This window comes from Puccinia triticina, chromosome 16A (assembly GCF_026914185.1).
Source record: "Puccinia triticina chromosome 16A, complete sequence".
Taxonomy (NCBI): Eukaryota; Fungi; Basidiomycota; class Pucciniomycetes; order Pucciniales; family Pucciniaceae; genus Puccinia; species Puccinia triticina.
The window spans coordinates 2,624,853-2,643,690 of NC_070573.1; the positions used below are offsets into that span (position 1 = coordinate 2,624,853).

General features: G+C 52.3%; 4 protein-coding genes across 4 annotated transcripts; all 4 read left to right on the forward strand.

Moving 5' to 3' along the window:
- Positions 1-4,460: 4,460 nt before the first annotated feature.
- On the forward strand, positions 4,461-8,006 carry PtA15_16A249 (uncharacterized protein; the record flags this gene model as incomplete). Its single annotated transcript, XM_053163921.1, has 7 exons — positions 4,461-4,883; positions 4,992-5,247; positions 5,368-5,620; positions 5,894-5,973; positions 6,039-6,511; positions 6,579-6,692; positions 6,756-8,006. The coding sequence occupies 7 exons, from the start codon at positions 4,461-4,463 to the stop codon at positions 8,004-8,006; spliced, it is 2,850 nt and encodes a 949-aa protein (XP_053027898.1).
- Positions 8,007-9,409: 1,403 nt separating this feature from the next.
- Positions 9,410-10,353, forward strand: PtA15_16A250 (uncharacterized protein; the record flags this gene model as incomplete). Its single annotated transcript, XM_053163923.1, has 6 exons — positions 9,410-9,566; positions 9,698-9,750; positions 9,850-9,887; positions 9,960-10,060; positions 10,157-10,227; positions 10,309-10,353. 6 exons carry the CDS (start codon positions 9,410-9,412, stop codon positions 10,351-10,353), a joined length of 465 nt encoding a protein of 154 aa, XP_053027899.1.
- Positions 10,354-12,770: 2,417 nt separating this feature from the next.
- On the forward strand, positions 12,771-14,481 carry PtA15_16A251 (uncharacterized protein; the record flags this gene model as incomplete). The annotated part of the gene is made up of 7 exons (XM_053163924.1): positions 12,771-12,870; positions 12,961-12,975; positions 13,044-13,234; positions 13,301-13,511; positions 13,587-13,797; positions 13,880-14,168; positions 14,245-14,481. The coding sequence occupies 7 exons, from the start codon at positions 12,771-12,773 to the stop codon at positions 14,479-14,481; spliced, it is 1,254 nt and encodes a 417-aa protein (XP_053027900.1).
- A 1,305-nt stretch (positions 14,482-15,786) lies between these two features.
- On the forward strand, positions 15,787-18,551 carry PtA15_16A252 (uncharacterized protein; the record flags this gene model as incomplete). The annotated part of the gene is made up of 4 exons (XM_053163925.1): positions 15,787-15,857; positions 15,954-16,486; positions 16,556-18,453; positions 18,516-18,551. The coding sequence occupies 4 exons, from the start codon at positions 15,787-15,789 to the stop codon at positions 18,549-18,551; spliced, it is 2,538 nt and encodes an 845-aa protein (XP_053027901.1).
- Between the last annotated feature and the right edge of the window lie 287 nt (positions 18,552-18,838).

Consider the following 18,838-nt stretch of genomic DNA (forward strand, 5'->3'; position numbering starts at 1 on the left):
CACACATCAATACATATCTCAAGTGATTCAAGCAGAAAAACTATTAATTGAATTTGTGCACTTTGATAACATAGGTACATATAAAAATCCACAAATTTTTTTTTTCACATATTTTGAGCTGTGTGGAAGACATGATAACCACATGATCAATGAAAATGTATTATTATATCAATAAAAACCTGGTTTCTGCTAAGAAGTTTCAATTTCTTTGCAATGCAGATATATATTGCATCAAGCCTGTCTGTGCACATGCACAAGTTTGGGGGTAAAGAAGCCCAATCCAGCTTTGATGAGCCCAAAGCGCGCGTGGCACACCCAAAAATCTGCTTGACACACGGCCAAGCTTGCCAGGTTTGGCACAAAGCCCTGCTGGGCCGAGGCAAAGAAAGGGTGCTACGCCTGCCAAAGATTGCGGCCATCAAGGGGAGAAGTTTCCCTCCTCAATGGTTGGTCAACAAACAGGTCATCAAGAAGAGAAACTTAGCCTTTGTGATGGTCAATACAGGCAACGGTGGGCCAGCTACGCTAACCGTAGCGTTAGCGTGGCGTAGCGTAGCGTAGCGGAATTCCGCTAAATTTTAGCGTAGCGTTAGCGGAATTGCGCCTTCTCTGCGCTAACGCTAGGCGCAAAGGGTGCGCAGCTAATTTAGCTGTTAGCGTAGCGTTAGCGCAGATGCGCGCAATTGCGCTAACTCTACACACGCAGGGCGCAAAAGAGCGCGCGCTACGGTGCGCCACAGTGCTGTTAGCTGAAAAAAAGGCCTTTTTTTCCGCTAAAAGCGCTGTAGCGTAGTGACTGTAGCGGCGCGCTAACGCTAACAAACAATTGGCGCGCTGTTAGCGCCGCTGAAACGTAGCGCAGCGTAGCGGCGCTAACAGCGCGCTAACGCTACTCAAAATGGGCGGGCGCTTTTTGCCGCTACGCTAACGCTAAGTGGCCCTGTAGCGTAGTGTAGCGTAGAGGCCCACCGTTGATACAGGTATTGTCCACCAAGAAGTAGTTCCCCCTTGATGACCGTTTTGCAGAACAGCCATTGAGAAGGAGAAATTCTCTCCTCCTCAAAACTAGCATGTGTATTGGCCCTCAATAGTCATACACACACCAGTCTAGATATACTAGATACTGATGTTAATGCGATGATCCCATCTTCCCAGAGCTTGTTGTGTTCCAAGCGGGACTTGGGCATGTGCCAAGCTTGGTCAGTTGCCCAACCTCCTCAATCAAGATTCCTGGGCAAATCCCAAACCCCCAGTGGCGCTTGGCCAAGCGGGACTGGGGCATGTGCCCAGACGTGCTTGATGTAATATACATGGTTTCTAGGATAGTTACAACTAGACTTCAGAGGCGGCTTCGCCGCCTTTACTAAAATCAAATGGATAGATGTCCATATGTAGATGTCCAATTTTCTATGCCATGGATTGCCTTTTAGATTTCTATTTCAAACACAACTTTGATAATTTTTGATAGCTCACCTGCTCTTTATCAGTCTTTTTGGTAAGGACTGCAGGAACTGTTACTCTGAAGACACCCTGTAAGTGGTTTTTTTCTAAGGATTGGATTCCAGCTGGAATTTTGTGATGGAAGCTTGAGGTGTTGGCCCTGAAATTTATAGTGTTGGAACTTTATGGCACTGACATTGGGCCCTCAAAAACATGCAAATATTTGAGTTCTGGACCAGAGTCAATAAGGGCCATAGAGAACATTTTGAGATATATATTTACCAGGGCTGGATCTCTCCGCTACAAACAGCCCATGAGACTGTGGACAGGTTTTCAAAGAGGTTTTTTTGTCCAATCCTTGGGCAATCTGTAACATATGTGACTGAGAAGACTGTAAATTTGGTGAAGGGAATAATTACTTTTGTTGCTTTTCAAGTGTCCAGACAATGGCGGATAGTAGAGCCTTTATTGCAGACTTGCTCAAGAGTTGAGCTGGTTGAGATTGTCTGGAATAGAAACATATTGCATCTGAGACACAAGGTCCCAGTCCAATAATTTTGATTGCACCCAAATTGCTGCCAGAAGCAGTGGCATCTCAGTTTGATGCTTTTATGGTGAACTCCAAGAACACAGTCAAGCAACAGTCCACTTGAGACAAAATCAGTCAGACAAGGTATGTAATAATTTTCCTCAAGAACCCATGGATTTCCCCCCATTTCAGATCAAGTGAAAACCAAATTTTCTCATGTGGTGGTCTTGCAATCATAGTCCTACATCTTGTGTTGTGTGCGTTTGTTTGTTGGTTAAGGTCCAACCAAGATTCAAGGTATGCTGCAGTTTTGTTGGTTTTTTATAAAGTCAGATATGAGTGGTTGTGCCTTGTACCAATGTAGTTCTACCAATATGTATTAGTGCTTGCCTTTAGCAACAATTAGACTTATAGAAATGGTGTGCAATATTCACCGCATCTATGTCCAATGCAGTAGACAAAGATGTGATGCTTCCAGACCTCAAGGACTGGAAATACAACTGGTGCCATTTTAATCAATTCTTCCATCAAGTGCAACCAAAGCTGGATAACAGAACATCCATGTGAGATGTGCTTAGGGAACCACATCCAAAATTGTTTGAAAGTCCATTGTATTAATGTACATGCACAAATGTCAAGCGACAAAATAATGACAGAAAGCAAGGACAAAAGAATGGCAACAGATTGGGGAGGAAAAAAGTGTTGTACTATCTTAAAATAGAGCTCCTGTCAAGCGTTAGAGCATGCCTCCCAATTGTAGATCCAGTGAGGGCCAAAGGCATCTCACACAGTGGTCTGCAATTTTTTTTGTTGTTGCGTAGAGGTTTGCGGGTTGTGGTTGAACACAGAATAATTGAAATGGTCAAGTTGGGTTTTGTTTCAAGTTGATATGAACCTATTTCCAATGCAACTTCAGAAAAGTTCAGCATCAATTTAGCATAAAAATAAGCATAAATCCAACACAAAATTTGGTATCATTTCAGGGTAAAGTTCCACCAGAGATCTGAAAGGGTGATGGCACTTGTACTCAAGTGCTTAGCAAACTCCCCTGGTGATATAGTTGAATTGTTTTTTCTTCAATTCAGAGTAGTACTTTCCACATCAGAAGAAGTTACTTTTGGCTAAACCCACTTGCAGGGCAAACAGTGCCTTTATGACTTACAAGTAAGTCAAATGCTAAATTAGGTTGAATTATTCATCCCCAATTGAAAAAAGAAAAAAAAAAAAAAAAAAAAAAAAACAGATGTATGTACTTGCAGCCACTGTAAAGTGTTCCCACAGAAGATTCTCTGTGCAATTTGAACAGTCCAGGTTGGACTGAAGTAAGTGTTCAGTATGGGCTGAGTTGAAACCAAACTTTTTTTTCCAAGTTCCCTTTTCATCATGACATAGATTCAGGCCCTGTTTGGAGCCGATATAGTTGCATGGTATAATGTGGATTGTTGTGACATCTGATCAAGTTTTGGCGGGCCTGATCAAATGTCAGCCAAAAAACCACATATATTGCGTGGATTATATCAGCTCCAAATGGGCCCTGAGAATCTTATTTAGTTTCAACCTTGATTGAGTTAAATGCCTGCTTGTTAGATGGCCAATAGGGGGATATTGGATTAGCTTACTCTCTGATTATTAGCTAAATATGTTGTTTTTTTCACATGTGGCCCACATTGGCCACTTTGCAGGGATTTATTTTGCCACAGTCTAGGTTTCAGTTTGGTTTTGTGAGCAATTTGATGGGCCATCCATGGACATGAACTTTTTGTAAGCTGTGTGAACCCCTCTGCAGGCCAATGTGAGTTGATGTTTGGCCAAAGCTTCAAGGTGCATATCACAGAGATTTATGATCATTTGGATTTCAAGACTTTGATTGTACCTGTGATGATATTTCCATTGTCTAACTATTTAGATATCATTTCTTTTTTGATGCAGATATTGACATATCTTTGCTCTTACATATATCCCTTGTCTTGCATACAAAAGAAAGCCTTATTGTGTGTGTTTATCCCTTCCATATTAAATCAATATGTACTTTCCTAATCTTGATTACCCGGGGGCACGATCCCCGGGGAGCGCGGCATTGTGCGCCTCGTTAACTTGTTGCGGCTGATGTTGTGGGCGAGGCGCGAGTGTATGTATGTATGTTGTACAGTGATGCACAGCATGCATTGGCGTGTTAGTGCATGTCCGGCCGCCTGGCGGAGTGTACACGCTATGTATGTATGTACCAGCCCGGCTGGCCACACTACATAGGAAGCGGGAGCTGGGAAAGCCCTGCAGGCTCGACATGATACATAGTATATCCTGAACTTCTGCCGTCGCCAAGGCGTGGAGCCGTTGGCATGCCCACCAGCTGCTGGCATGGCTACTCGCTGCGAGCTGACTCCCAGCCCCACCGTATCCCCCGCTCGGCCTTCTTCCAGCTGGGCCTGCCCACGCCAGTCCGTCAGCGTCTGCAGGCAAATCTCCGATTGCTTGCTTAAAAACACCAGCCATGACGACCACCACCCCCGCGCTGCTCCTCCCCCCCAACGCTGCCCCTCCCTGCGCCAGCCTCCAGCAACACCAGCCCCCCCCTCCCACCAGCACCAGCCAGCCCTTCCTTCCGGCGACTGGCTCGCCCAGTCTCCATAATACCCAGCCCTTCCTGCCTGCCCCCAGCAACAACAGCCCCGGAGACTATCCCCAGGCAAGGACCATGATGATGTCGCAGGCCACCTCTCATCACTTTGATCACCATCTCCCCCAGCAACATCCCCCCCAGAACCACCATCGCCATGTCAGCAACGCCAGCAGCATCAGCTCGCTCGCCTCCAGCCACTCCCACTACGACCCCGCCCAATACCCCCAGAGCTACGCCGTGCCGGTCTCCTACACCGGCAGCGTCTCCGCCGACGCGGCCTTTGGTGGCGTCCCCGTCTCTGCGGATGCCTACCACCAGTTCCCCGGCCAGCAGCACCACCAGCGCTCCTCCTCCACCTCCTCCTCCTCCTCCCCCTACACCGAGCCCACCTCCGTCTCCGAGGGCAACTCGCCCGAAGGCATCGGAGCGGGCTCAAATGTCACCGGGGGCCGGAAAGCCTCCCAGATCCAGATGATGCGACGCGCCCGCGCACAAGCGAGGCCCTACGGCCTCCGCACCGACCAGGTCCCCTGGAACCCCAACGATCCCTCCACAAATCCCGGCGCATCCAACAACCTCATGCGCAGCCACAGCGTCGCCAGCGATGCGCCCTCGAACACCGAGGAAGAGCTCGCCCAGCTCCTCCGCTCCCAATCCCGTGAGAGCTCGGTGTCAGACTGGACAAACCCCTCCTCCAGCTCAGCAGCCCCCCACCACCACCACCACCAAACCGGCCTCGGCTCCGCGGGCGCCTTCATGGACCCCTACGCTGCCGTAGCCAACGTACATGGCCACTCGAGCTCGTACGGCACCACCACCCTCCCGATGAACGGCACCAGCTCGAACGGGCTGGGTGTCATGACGGGTGCCAACGGAATGGCTAACACTTCCATGGTCGGAGGTATGGGCGCACGGATGGGCCGGATGACGCTGGACAGCACGGAGACCTACGAGGCCTTGGCCCACCACATTCGCACCGCTGTCACTACTTCTGCCTCCGACAGAGCCCGCCAGGCGTTTGTCCAAGCATGGTCAGTTCTACCCATTCTTGCGCAACATGAACATTTTCTATCCTGACAAAGCACTCTCTACACCACCACCACCACCACCACCACCACCACCACCAGGCTCAATTCTTCCTACATCTCTTACACTGATGGCAATGTGTCCCGGCAAGGGCTCTACGGATCATATCTGCGGATATGTCAGCAGTATGACATCAAACCGATCAGTAAGCCTCGTGCCTCTTCATCCGCTAACTGTACGCTAATCCTACTGTTTGCTGTTATTGCAGACTCGGCTAGCTTTGGAAAATCTGTCCGACAGAGCTTTCCCAACATCAAAACCCGGCGGCTGGGAGTCCGAGGCAACTCGAAATACCACTGTGAGTTTCTCCTTTAACTTTAAAATGAGAATACTGCCTCGAGCTGACTGTCCCCTGTTCATCAGACTGTGGAATCCGTCCCGCCACGGCCAAAGAAGCTGAAATCTTGATGAACCTCAGCCAAAGCGAGAAGCCCGAGCCATCCCACAACGGCAACACGCCCTCTTCGGCGGACGACGACGTGGACTCGGACGACAGCCCGAGCCGGCGGGTGAGCATGCAACCCAGCAGCCTGTCGGTCGACGACAGCTACCAAGGCATGATGTCGCTTGATGCCGATGGCCAACAGCCCCAAACCCCGCGCACTGCTCGCCCAAGCATGTCCTCATTGGCAAGCTCCCAGCCGCTCTCCCATGCCACTTCGGACTCGAACGGATCCGACTTCCGGGCCCCCATGGCTCTGCCTAGCCTCGACGAGGTCCTCAACCAACCTTTGGCTCACGACCTCGACCATCAAAAAGCCAGAGAATTCTGGAGCATGTATGTCGATCATTCTAAAACCCTTCTGGATTCCGTCAAAAGTTACCGCTTCGATCAGGTTAGTCCTCCGCACACTCTCTCTTCTCTCATCTTCAAACATCTGATCATCCGAGCCACTTTTCCAGTTCGAACTCGCCCTGCGCACATTTTGGACCAGTATGGATTCTTCCAGTCGGGAATGCATCACCCATTCCTTGATGATGAGCCTGATCTACCGTGCGGATGCCGTGGTCTATGATGTGAGTTGCACCAGGATGTCCTAGCCACGAATGAAAAGTAACTCACTTTTCTCTTCTCCCTAGGAAATCTTGGACTATCTGCATTCCCAAACGTTGAACCAGATGCCTCAACAAGCCTTCGGCTCGCTCCGTCAGCTTGCCCAGAACATGGAACAGGTGATCATAGCCGCCCTGGAAAACTTCCCCAGCACGTTTGTGGGTCCGAAGATTGAGCTGGCCGCCCGCTTCGGCCATCTGGTCGTGCGAAACCTGGGAATCTGCCAACTGGCCCAAGCGCTATCGGGCATCTTCAGCAACCCGGCCAATCTGAAAGACATGGCGGAGGCGTGGGACGGGATCGACTTCGAGGCGGTGCGCAACCAAGCCGCGCTGGTGACGAACTGCCAGCACGAGATCCTCGGCGGCTGCTTCGACGAGTTCCGGGCGATCCTGAACAACCCGAACGTGACGATCGACCACTTCATCTCGTTTGTCGAAGCCACCTACAAGCGCTGTCTGCAGCCGAGCGCCGATGGCGAGCGCGCCCTCAGCCCGCGCTCGCTGCTCGTCCGCTGGTGCTTTGTGAGCTCGCAGCTGATCCGCGACCTGACGCTGCGCTCGGCCTCGAGCTTCGGCTCGTTCCAGATCGTCAACCTCTTCTTCGACGAGTGGCTAGGCTTCAAGGTGCTCCGCAAGGTAGCCCTGCATGTTGCGGCGGTAGCCGCGTCCGTGGACACCACCGGCCAACAACAGCAGTCGCTCGGCCCGGAGTCGGCGATGTACTCGGCCGACGGCTCGCACCACCAAGCGAGCTTCCAGGGCTTCGCCGCCCCCGCCAACGAGCTCTTGGGCGCCGGGCTGGCCGCCTCGGCCGGCGAGCACGACGTGGCCCATCCGGGCACCGACGGCTTCCTGTTCTCGCCCAACACCTCGCAAGCCTTCGCGATCGCCCAGCAACAAGCCCAGGGCCGCGCCGGCTGTCTGGCCTCCCCCGACCCGAACGGCGGCGACCAGACGGCGATCTTCGCGCCTTCCCAGGTGGGCGCCAGTGCGCTCTACGCCTCCGCCGGGGACTCGCTGGGCGGCCTGCATCACGACGACGCCCGCGCCGCCGACGACCGCGCCTCCAGGGCCGCCTCTCATCCCGCGCCCTCCGCTTCCACCCCCGTCGACCATAATGCCACAGCTTCCTCCTTCGACGACTCCACGTTCAAGGAGCTCATGGACGTCAGCGGCTTCTCGATCACCATCAAGAACCCCTCCGCCGACGCCTCCCAGCCCCCAGGCCCCGCCAACGACGCCTCCGAGTCGCTCTCCCAGCCCGGGGCCGACTGAGCCCTCGCCAAAACCATCATCTCCCGCCCGCTTGGCTCTTTTTCTTGCCTCCCCCGCCCCTCTTTCTTCGGCATCGCTCCTCTTCGTCTCATTCTTGTCTAGAGCAGAACACTGGAAATCCTTCTTCCTCTTCTCCCTCAGTATCGTCTCTCCTGTCTCTCGCCCGCGTCCGCCCCTCGTGGACAACGCGCCCACAAAGCATGCTTATTTTCCTCGCAATCGGCCTCTCTCTCTTCCTCACATTTTGCTATCTCTTTCTCTTCCTTTCACACACTGCTTTCTCGGTGGTCTGTCCGTCCAGAGACGCCTGCATTCCCTCCACCCTTCCACATCTTTCTTCTTCTTCTACAGGATGGGAACGGAAGAACAAAACACACACTTGTAATATATTATAAAAAGACTTACAATATAATTTAATCAATCTTTTCTTCTTAGTACTTATGTGTTTGGTGTGGCTGCTTCTACACACTGTTGATGGGAACGCTTCTCGTATCGGTCTGGACTGTATATATATCAAACCTTGAAATTGATTGCAATATACCCCCAAAAAGCTCGATACAAGTGTGGGCCAATTAAAGCAGCCCAGGATGTCTGTAACCTGGATCACGCCTAACTTAACAAGTCTTTCTAAGTCCCTCACTTGCCTGAGGCTATGCCGGCCGCTGGGCCCCTCCTTCGCTCCCCCGAGGGGTCAGACTCGGTTAAAAGTTCGCTGCAGCCTGGGCTGGCGCGAACCTTCGAAGGAAGAGACCCTCCGGCACACAGGGTTTTCCCCCCGCCCGCCCCGATGTTCGAGCGGCTCGGTTCTAGAGCCCTGAGGACGCTCTCAATCGGATACAAAAATATGGTGACACGAGTGTTCTGGATACAGATCGAGAACCTTCTTCCAGTCTGGACCTGGTGCCACCGGGGGTCCAGTGGTGACGATGGCCATCGAGGGAGCACCCATCGAGCCACGTTTTGTGCCGGAATACATGCGCGCACACATACTGCAGAGGACTGCACAGCCACAAACACATGACGGTATGAGCGGTTATGTGATGCCTCCATTGTGCCTCATTGTCGCCTCCGGAGGAAGGTGTCGATGAGTTCACGCAACCGCTCATGCTGTTGTTTATGGTTTTGCGCCAGTGCTCTGTATACGGGCCCATGTACATATTCTTCTTGAAAACAAAGACCAGAGAAGAAAAGGCTTGGAGTGCTGTGACGGTGTGCCAATATGGGGCCCAAAAGAAAGCCTCGCCGCTCCCAAGGCCTATTATTTAAGCCATTCGATCATCACCAGCGCCGGGCTCTACCTTTTCCCCAGCTGCTTGCAACGAGAAGTCTTCTCCATCCAATTCATCGTTTCGCCTTTGATTATTCACAATTTTGTTCTCTTCCAAGGCCGCCTCAGCATCGTGATGTATTCTGCTCGGCTGCTCGGAGGGCTCATGCTCGCCTTTTCACTCGTTAGCATCAGCACGGCAAGCTCACAATTGTATCTTACTTGTGATGGGGTGACCATTGGCAATCAGCCCGCATTCGCGAGGGCGTGTGTTTCTAAGGATGGCAAGACTTGTAAGTCCGAGCAAGCTTCGTGTTTGGCGAGTCTTTCTATCCAAGCCCGATTCGCCGCATACACCGCTGACGGAGATCTTATCTGCCGTCCTCTTTTTCTTCCGAACTTTCGCATCTCGGGCTGGGTTCAGACAAATCTGCGGAATTCTGTACCGCTGATCAAAACCTTGCGTGTTGTCTCGAGGTGCGAAAGATGTCGAAATTCTCTACTTCTTCTTCCAATCTCCCCCGAGCCGTTATCTGTTATCAAGACTTCCTCCCACTGACCTGACAATTCTTTTAGAACCAAGACTTGAATGCAAAAAACTGCAAGACTCGCCAGTGAGCTAAACCATTCAAAGTATGGCTCTCTTGAATTCTTCGATCACTGATGACCATCTTACCGCCCATTAGATTGCTTACCCCGGGCCCAATGAATGATAGTACCAGCTGTTCCGGACAGAAGTACAATGGTCTAGATGCATCTAACTTGATGTGTCAAAGCGGCAGCTCCTGTAAGTCACGCAAGGTTCTGCATTTAAGGTTATGCGTTGAGCTGATACTATTATTCCCGCTTGTTTTAATCTTCCTCTGCTCTGGTTGGTCGTCAGTCGTGCCGCCTGGTGTGAGGGGGGTTTGTCCACTAGACCGAAAGACTGTCTGCTGTATCGCTCCTCCCGAGGTTTGTCAAAAGATCCATCGTTGAATGGGCTACCGTCGATTTGCTTTTCGCTTACTTACTAAAACTCCCCTATTACTTTAGAACAAACCGTTCGACCAATCCCAATGCTTCGAATTGAAATCCTAGGCGCAACTTCAATGAGCAGTTAAAAATCTTACATTGGGCGTGCAAAAACGGGAGATGAAGCAGATATTCTTCGATAGAATTGTTCATGTCTTTCGTTAAATGCCATCTCAGTGCAATCACAGATCATGCAGAATGTGACAATCTAATGGAGCACACTGCATTCTTTTTCCAAAAGGTTTCTAAGCAAATGAGGTTGACTCGAAAAATGGGAGGACATCCGTACCCATAGCCGGAAGCAGATTGTCTGTGCGAGGAAATCCACTCTGCAGTTCTGATTGCATCATAGGAAGTTGAGGATTTTGATGTTGACCAAGGATTCTCAGGGGATTCCTTATTGCTTGAGGTGCAGCCAAATGAAGGAGTCTCCTAGACTCTTGAATTAGCGAATTCCCTACCAGAGGGGGAAGCGCTGTCCCGCAAAGACCCTCCAAAGGAGGGGCTTATATGCTATGTCGACCCTGCGGGATTAGAGACCGTTTTAGCGGGGACTTTTTTTAATTGAACTATTTTTGATTTCTGGGATGGCCCAAACTGTCCTCATCTTTCTACTATTTTTGAAAATCCTCAACCCCTCTTGTTGACCTGGAATCAGAGATGCAACATCATTGGCTTTGGATTCTGTATAGTGCAAGAGGTGTAATACAGGATAAAGCAGAGCACATTTCAGTCACAAGACGGGAATTCAGCGGTCACCCAAGGCCCTGACAAATAGATGTGCTGTACACAGAGATTCTTCATGCTCTTTTGCCTCTTTTGCCCCCCCAAAGTTTTATTGCCCAGTGAGAAATGGTGCGTCCAGATCCAGAAAGGACTGAAAAATCACATTTTTCCAGTTCTCTACCCCTGTGGCTCCACATGGCACAGATTCTCCTGTGGAGGGTCCCTGCAGGACAGTGTCCCCCTTCCAATTAGTGAAGTTAGCCTAGCTTTGTCTTGGAACTATATGCAGCCAGGGTTTGCATGCAGATTGGCAGAGCCCAGGAGATTCCAGGAGAGCTTTGGGTTACTGAAGTGAGGCAAGTGATGTTTTTGATCTCTAAGTAATATGGCGTCACGTTAGGGGAGTGTTCTGGGAAATTAAGTAAGTCTCTTGTGCCAAAGGAGGAAGAAGAGTATGAGGAAACTCTGGCGGTTAAGGTGTTCAAAGTTGAAATCATAAAATTTTCATTACATAAAATCATAAAATCATAAAACTTTCAAATGATGATTTTATATGTACCATTTTAGAAATGTTGCTCTAATTTGATTGTTTGGGTGTACATATTTTTTTCACCTCAGAATTTTATGATTTTATGGTGTTATGATTTTATGCAAGTCAACTTTGAACACCCTAGGTGTAAGGTGTGCAGGAAGTCAAAGTACCAGTTTAGAGGGTTTCATAAAATGTGAATCTTTCTGAATGCAGGACCAAATCCAGCCCCCCCCCCCCTCCAATTCAAGAAATTGGGGCTCCTGAAGCAGCAACTGAATGCCTCAAACTCTTACTCTATCAACCAACCAGCATGCAGAAAAAAAGGGTTTGGGTTACCAATTTCCTGGATTGGGGGTTTCCAAACTTTTCACTGTATGCAGGGAATTTCATGTTTCAAACCCCCTCAAAATATTTTTGCATGATGTAAACAGAATTTATTGATGGAGGAGGCTAAGGGCAGGAAGGAAGCCAAGCAACAGCCCAGTTTTGCTTTATTTTTTAGACCATCAAATAATTCCAGGGAGAATTGAATTGGGTAGGTGTGTTACATAGTCTTTAGCCATGATCAATGGCACACACATTTTCAAGCTGGTGTTTGGTTACTCCGCATTATCAATCTTCAGTTCCAACTTGGCAAGTGGCTTGGTGGAGGACTTCCCCGTGAATTCTTGGTGTTTTTCTGTTTCCGCTTCAATTACAAAAGGCTCTTTAATTTGCGTAGAAAAATGAGATTTTTATGTTGAAGATCAATCCTTAACATCCACTTAACTTTTCCACACATAGTACGTTCTCGTAATTTAGGGGAGATGACATTGCACCTCACATTTACTAGATCAAAAATCATGTGTTATCTCTTGACTCTTTTAGCCGAAATCAAGGGAGATGTTCAGCTTGGTGCGTGCAAGTTGCATGTAAAAAAGAAAATGGGTCTACAGCTAATTATGGTGCGACACTTGTGGCGGCTATGATAAGCTTGAAGCCTTTTATCCGCGGCGGGGATGGGGAGTTTTTTCCGACGGATTCGGTATCCGAGCCGAAACTGTCACGTGAAATATCGCAGGTGGCCGGTTTCAAGGAGAGGTGACGTCACCTCGAGCAGCTCCATCATCTGCCTCCCCCAGAACCTCAGCTCCTCACCCTCAACCTTCATCATCTCTGCGCTTCGTGTTTCAGCTCTCAATACTTCCTCCAGAAATCTAAAAAGTCCATCCTCAACCCATTAACCATGCAGTCTGTACGTCAAGTCGGTGCAACCATTGGCTCGAAGGTGGGCAAGGTGGCCATCTTAATGAAGCACGATGACGACACCGTGATTTGTGCTGCAGGTGAGATCTAGCTTTCTATTTAGACATTCCCCGAGCGATGGATACTGAATCAACACTGTGCTCGTCGAATTTCGGAATTTATTTACCCAGTAAGAACTCCGATCAGTAAGCTACACACCTTCCTTCGCCAATTAGACTTTAGACTTATCTATGCTTTATCGTCGGTTTTCTAGCACGTGCCAAGAAGGGTGGCTTCAAGGACATGTGCATCGAAGATCTTCTCAGCGCAGTCCTCTCTGGCGTTGCTGAAAAGGCCCAGCTTTCCGATAAGAGTCTGGTCGAGAATGTTGCCGTCGGGAATGTGTTAGCTCCAGGGGGTGCCGCCACCGTCTCGAGGATGGCAGTCCTCCACGCGGGCTATCCGGCAAGCTCCATACATCTCCCTATCTCTTTAATAGCAATTCGTTACTAATATGGTATTGCTTATCAGAATTCCACGGCATTGAACACACTCAACCGTCAATGCTCCAGCGGCCTCGCAGCCATAACCCAAATCGCAAACGAGATTGCGACCGGCCAAATCGACATGGGTATCGCTGCCGGGGTTGAATGTATGACGATGGGATTCGGCGCCGGTGCGATGCCTGAAAAGATGTCGGACGCGGTGACTGCCGTTCCCGAAGCGGCTGATTGCTTGCTACGTCAGTTCAATCGTTCGATCGATTCCCCCTCATCCGACATGTTTTCAGCACTGACTCTCGTTTGGAATCCATTAGCCATGGGAATCACCAGCGAGAATGTCGCCAGTCAGTTTGGCATTACCAGGAAAGAGCAGGACGAATTTGCTGCAAAATCGTTCGCCAAGGCTCTCGCCGCTCAACGGGCCGGAAAATTCAAAGAAGAAACCATTCCGGTTAAAGCTCACTGGTCTGACCCCAAAACTGGCGACCAGAAGGAGATCGTGGTCTCTGAGGACGACGGCATCCGGTAAGCGGTCTGTTTGACCAAGGCCCTTCCAGCTCAACACTCATTAAAACCTACTCTCTCTCTCTCTCTCTCCATGTACCAGTGCCGGCGTAACCGTCGAATCATTATCCCAGCTCAAACCGGTTTTCAGCAAAACTGGCTCTACCCATGCCGGGAACGCATCTCAGGTCTCTGACGGTGCTGCTGCTGTGTTGCTGGTGAGGCGATCGTTGGCCAAGAAGCTTGGCTTGCCGATCTTGGGAAAGTTTTACACTTCTGCGGTGGTCGGCGTCCCGCCTCGCATCATGGGAATCGGCCCGCTCTACGCGGTCAAGAAGCTCTTGGAGAAGTGCGGGATCCGCAAGGAGGAGGTTGACTTTTATGAGATCAATGTACGTCTTGCCATCATCCCCTTTGCTTCTCTTCAAATCACGCCCGATTTACCGGTTATTTTGCATCGTTCCCCAGGAGGCATTTGCGTCTCAGGCGGTTTACTCTATCAAGGAGCTGGGGATTCCGTTCGAGAAGGTCAATCCGGTCGGTGGAGCCATCGCCTTTGGACATCCCCTGGGCGCCACTGGAGCCAGACAAGTAGCGACTGGCTTTGCCGAGGCCAAGAGAACCCGAGCCAACATCTTTGTGACATCGATGTGTATCGGCACCGGGATGGGAATGGCGGGATTGTTCGTCAACGAACAAGCATGAAGCCCCCTCTGCCCAGCCAATCCAAGGACTGTCATCTCCCCCATGATTATCATTCTCGATAACGTTGGATGAGTTTGTTCGAAACGATCATCAGAAAATCCTCCTCTCTCTCGTCTACTCTTGTTATTGTAACCTCTTTTGGTCAAGCCGTGTTGTAACATGTCACTCCTAGAAAAGCATTATACGCACATTGTAGAAGCCGATGTGTATGAACAGTGGAGCGAAATGTGTGGTCGGAATGGCCAATGGCACATGATATTGGCTTCGAAAATGGGATGACGCACTCATACTCTTCACTTGGGAGGTGTACATACTCCCAACCATAGTGTCTTGTCCCACTTGGAAATGGTCTCAGCCTGGCAGTTTTGTAACAAATGGGCGGCAGTTAAAGGGAAATTCGTATTGGGGGCTGGAACAAGCTGAACTTGAAGACTAATTGGCTGGATTATGGTATTCAAAATTGCATAAGATTTTTTTACATAAAATCATAAACTGCAATTTTGGTTGGGAGATGTCACTTAAAAGTTTTATGCACGCTGACATCCTCCCAGCCAAAATTGGGTTTATGATTTTATGTAAATAGTAGTGACATGCAATTTTGAATACCATAGATGTACTCCGGATAATGGCTGTTGGCTTCCTTGATGAGAAGGCCATGCATCTCACGCTCGGCGTTGCTCCCGGGAGCCGAGTCAAAAAGATTGTACTGCTTTCAGCCCCATTTTCCGATGGAAACACAATGGCTTCAAAGGGAGACTCCCCTCAGGGGGGAAAAGGGCAAAAGATTGCCGCCCAACGTGGGGCTCGAACCCACGACAATTCGATGGCAGATTCCCCGGGGGGAAGTGCTGAACCCGGTAAGAGTCGAATGCTCTACCAGCTGAGCTAGCCGGGCGCCAAAGAGGGGAGATGCACGAGGCGCGCGGCCAAGGGTAAATATATCCTGGTGGATAGCAAGCACCTGACTCTCTCCTGCTGCAGGTTGGGAGCAGGTGGGGGGAGCTGGTGGGAATGGCTGGATGGATTGATTTCCCATGAGGACTTGGCTCCGCTGTTCCAAGATTTACAGACGCCACTTGTTTTTCAGTATGTACATCTGCAGATCTCCAGGTGCACACAGAAAATGCTGGGCCGGATGTGTGTCCTGAGATGGTGGGGTGTCGAGTCTAGCGCCAGTTTGCGCTCTTTTTAAGGAGTGGGGCGTGCTGAGCGGGCTGTGAGTGCTGGTTGAGTCAGTCAGCCCAGTGCTTCCCTCCGCCGACTCCCGAGGAACACCACCACAAGCCCACCAGAAACCACCGAGCCATGCCGAGCAGCACCAGCTACCCCCAGCTGCTCCCCCTGCCAGCCGCGGAGAACCGCCAGCCCACTCCTCGGTAAGATCCGCCCAGCCAACAAACACCCCACAAAAACCAGCCCCAGCCCCAGCCAGAAATCACTACTAACCGCCTCCGCATCATGCTCTCCTCCAGGAACCCCTCCCGCGACGCCGAGCACACCCTGTCCCCCCACCAGCGCCAGCTCACCAGCGAGTCCTCCTCCTGCCCATCGGACACCGAGATCTCGTCGCTCTACGGCAAATACCGCAACTCGGACGGCTCCAGCACCGAGCCCCTCGAACAAGAAGACGCCCGCCAGGACTCGTTCACCCAGGGGGACGACGCACACGGCCTGCTGCTGCCCGGCCCACGGAGGAGCACGGTGATCGACGAGCTCAACTGGATGCTCGGCCAGGCAATCGACTCCGCCCAGACAGGCTTCGCCAGCTCCCAGCAGGCCTCTCCAGAACCCCACCACCGACTGTCCCACGTGAGGCCCTATTCCCCGCTCGTCAACGGCCTCGAGAGACTGAGCATTGACAAAGAGAGGACCCTGCATACCCCCGAAGGAACCCATCCCGGCGAACACTCCATCGAAGACCTCAGCGAACCCATCTCCGCCTCCAGCCTCTCGGACTACAGTGCCGACCCAGCCGAGGACCCCCACACGGCCACCACATCCTCCAGTCAGTCCTATCCCCCCCCCCCCCTCGCCTTCTCCTGACCACTGAGCACCACTGACCACCTTTACACAGGCCTTCATCAGCAGCACCGCAGACGCGTCTACAACCTCGTCGACACCAGCTCGTCGGTGGCAGCCGACGAGAGGCTCAAGGAGTACTCGGCCTACGACTTGACGGCTCTATCGAAACCTCAGGACAACCCTCAACTGGGCTCCTCCAAGACTGGTCTACAGCCACCACCCAACAAGGAAGACTATGCCGGAAGCACCATCTCAGCCCGCGCCCAGTCAGCCTCTTCCGAAGAAGTCCTGTCAACATCAGCCCTCGAGGACTCCAACACCCAGCTCTTACGCCGCTCGCCATCCCAACAACGGAACCCCCTGCTTGCAGGCATCAATCTCCAAGACTTGGTCGCCGCTCGCAAGCAGGACGCGCTCCGGGAGGCGCGTCAGTCCACCTCCTCCGACCAGCTCCCCTCGTCGCTCGAGGACTTCGACCCTCCGCCCAGAAGCAAAGCCATGATGACCAAAAAGCGGCTCGAAGAGGACCAATACCACCCGCTCCCGGCGAACAGCGCAAGTCCCAATGGAAAGCAACTCCAGGCCCGCTCCCCAGTCGTCAAACGATCCTCCTCAGACATGAGCTTCCTCGAGCAGTGGCAGTGGCTGGAATCTCAACACCCGTCGGGCTCCTCGCCCCCGAAGAAAAAGCATTCGATACCCACAGCAGAACCCATCAAGCCAGCAAGGACCACTGCTACTCCCCCCACCACCACCCGCGACAAATCCATCCAGGCCCTGGATAGCCACTTCAGCTCGTCCATCAGCTCGAGCGACCGGGCGAACAAGCTGGCCATCCTCTCCCAACGGCAGCGAAACCTGCAGCAGGCTGCCCACCAGCAACGTCCCCACCCGAACGTGCACAACAACAAGGCGGCGAAGACGACGACGACGACCAAGCTCGTCGGCGGCGCCTGGTTCGACCGGGTGCCGACGATCGACCCCAAGGACCTCAAGAAGATCAAGACGGCCGCCGACCGCTGCCGGGTGTACGAGAGCAAGCTCGAGCAGCTCTGTTCCCAGCCGACGGGCCTCGATCTCTGGGTCTGGCTCAAGACCTGCGCCGAGGGGCCCACCACGCCGGCCGTCGCCCCGCAGCCCGCCCGCAAGCCGGGCTACTCCCCGCTGGCCAGCCACCACCCTCTCCCGCTCCCCCCGCACCTCCAGCAGCCCGGCCAGTCCGGAGGAGCCCCCCAGCTCCGCGACACCTCCCTCAGCAGCATCGCCTCCTTCCCCCTCCGCCCCGGAACGGCCGCCCAGAAAGCCGTCCAGATCCGCCGCGGATCCGACCTCCAGCTCCTCGAGATCAGCCATCCCTCCAACACCACCACAGTCGTCAACTCGCTCATGGAGATCAACTCCCTGCCCTACCCCTCCCTGTACCCCCACTCGGTCCCCATCCACCCCGCACCCCCTCCTCCAGAGGTCCCCAGTAACGCGCCAAAGGGCGGGCCCGGCGGCCGCTTCTTCGCCCACATCGTCCGCCACAACTCCGCCAAACGCCGCAACCACTCCGCCAGCCCCTCCGCGTCCCCCTCCAAGCCCCGCATCTCCGCGCCCCTCCGCCCCCCTCCCCCACCCCGCGGCCCCCGCCCCGACCTCTTCGTCCCCCACAACAGCGTCGGCGCTCTCCGCCCCGCTGCCGCGCCCCCCGCCCGCTTCTCCCACGACGACAACCCCCCGCCCGGCCTCCCCCGCGGCCCCCACCGCATGTCCTTCGCCTACGGCTCCGCCTCTGGGCCGGGAAGACCGTCTTCCCCGCCCCCCGCCGCCGCCCTCCCCGGCCCCGCCCATCCTCCCGGCTTGCTCGAAGGCCTGCTCGACAAGCTCGTCGCCATCCTCCCCGACGCCGACCCCGCCCTCCTCCGCGCCCTCCTCATCGCTAACCACCTCGACGACGTCCTCACTATCGTCCGTCCCCCCCCCCTCTCTTCCCCCGCGCGCTTCGCTGACTTCTGCTTGTGTCCCCATAGGGCGCGTACTTGGAGGCCGCTAATAACCCCGCGTGAGCTTCCCCTCGCCTGCTCTGCTTTCGCCCCGAGGACCCGGCGTCCTTCTCGCCTTTCTTCGTCTTGGCTTTCTCCTCTCTTCCGATCATATAACCTGCTTGCTCCCGCTTCTTCTTGAGTTTCTTCTTTTTTGAGTTTTTTTTGAGTTTTTTTTTTTGAGTCTCTTTTTTGAGCTTCTTTTTTTTTAGTTTCTTTTTTTTTAGTTTCTTTTTTTTTAGTTTCTTTTTTTTTAGTTTCTTTTTTTTTAGTTTCTTTTTTTTTAGTTTCTTTTTTTTTAGTTTCTTTTT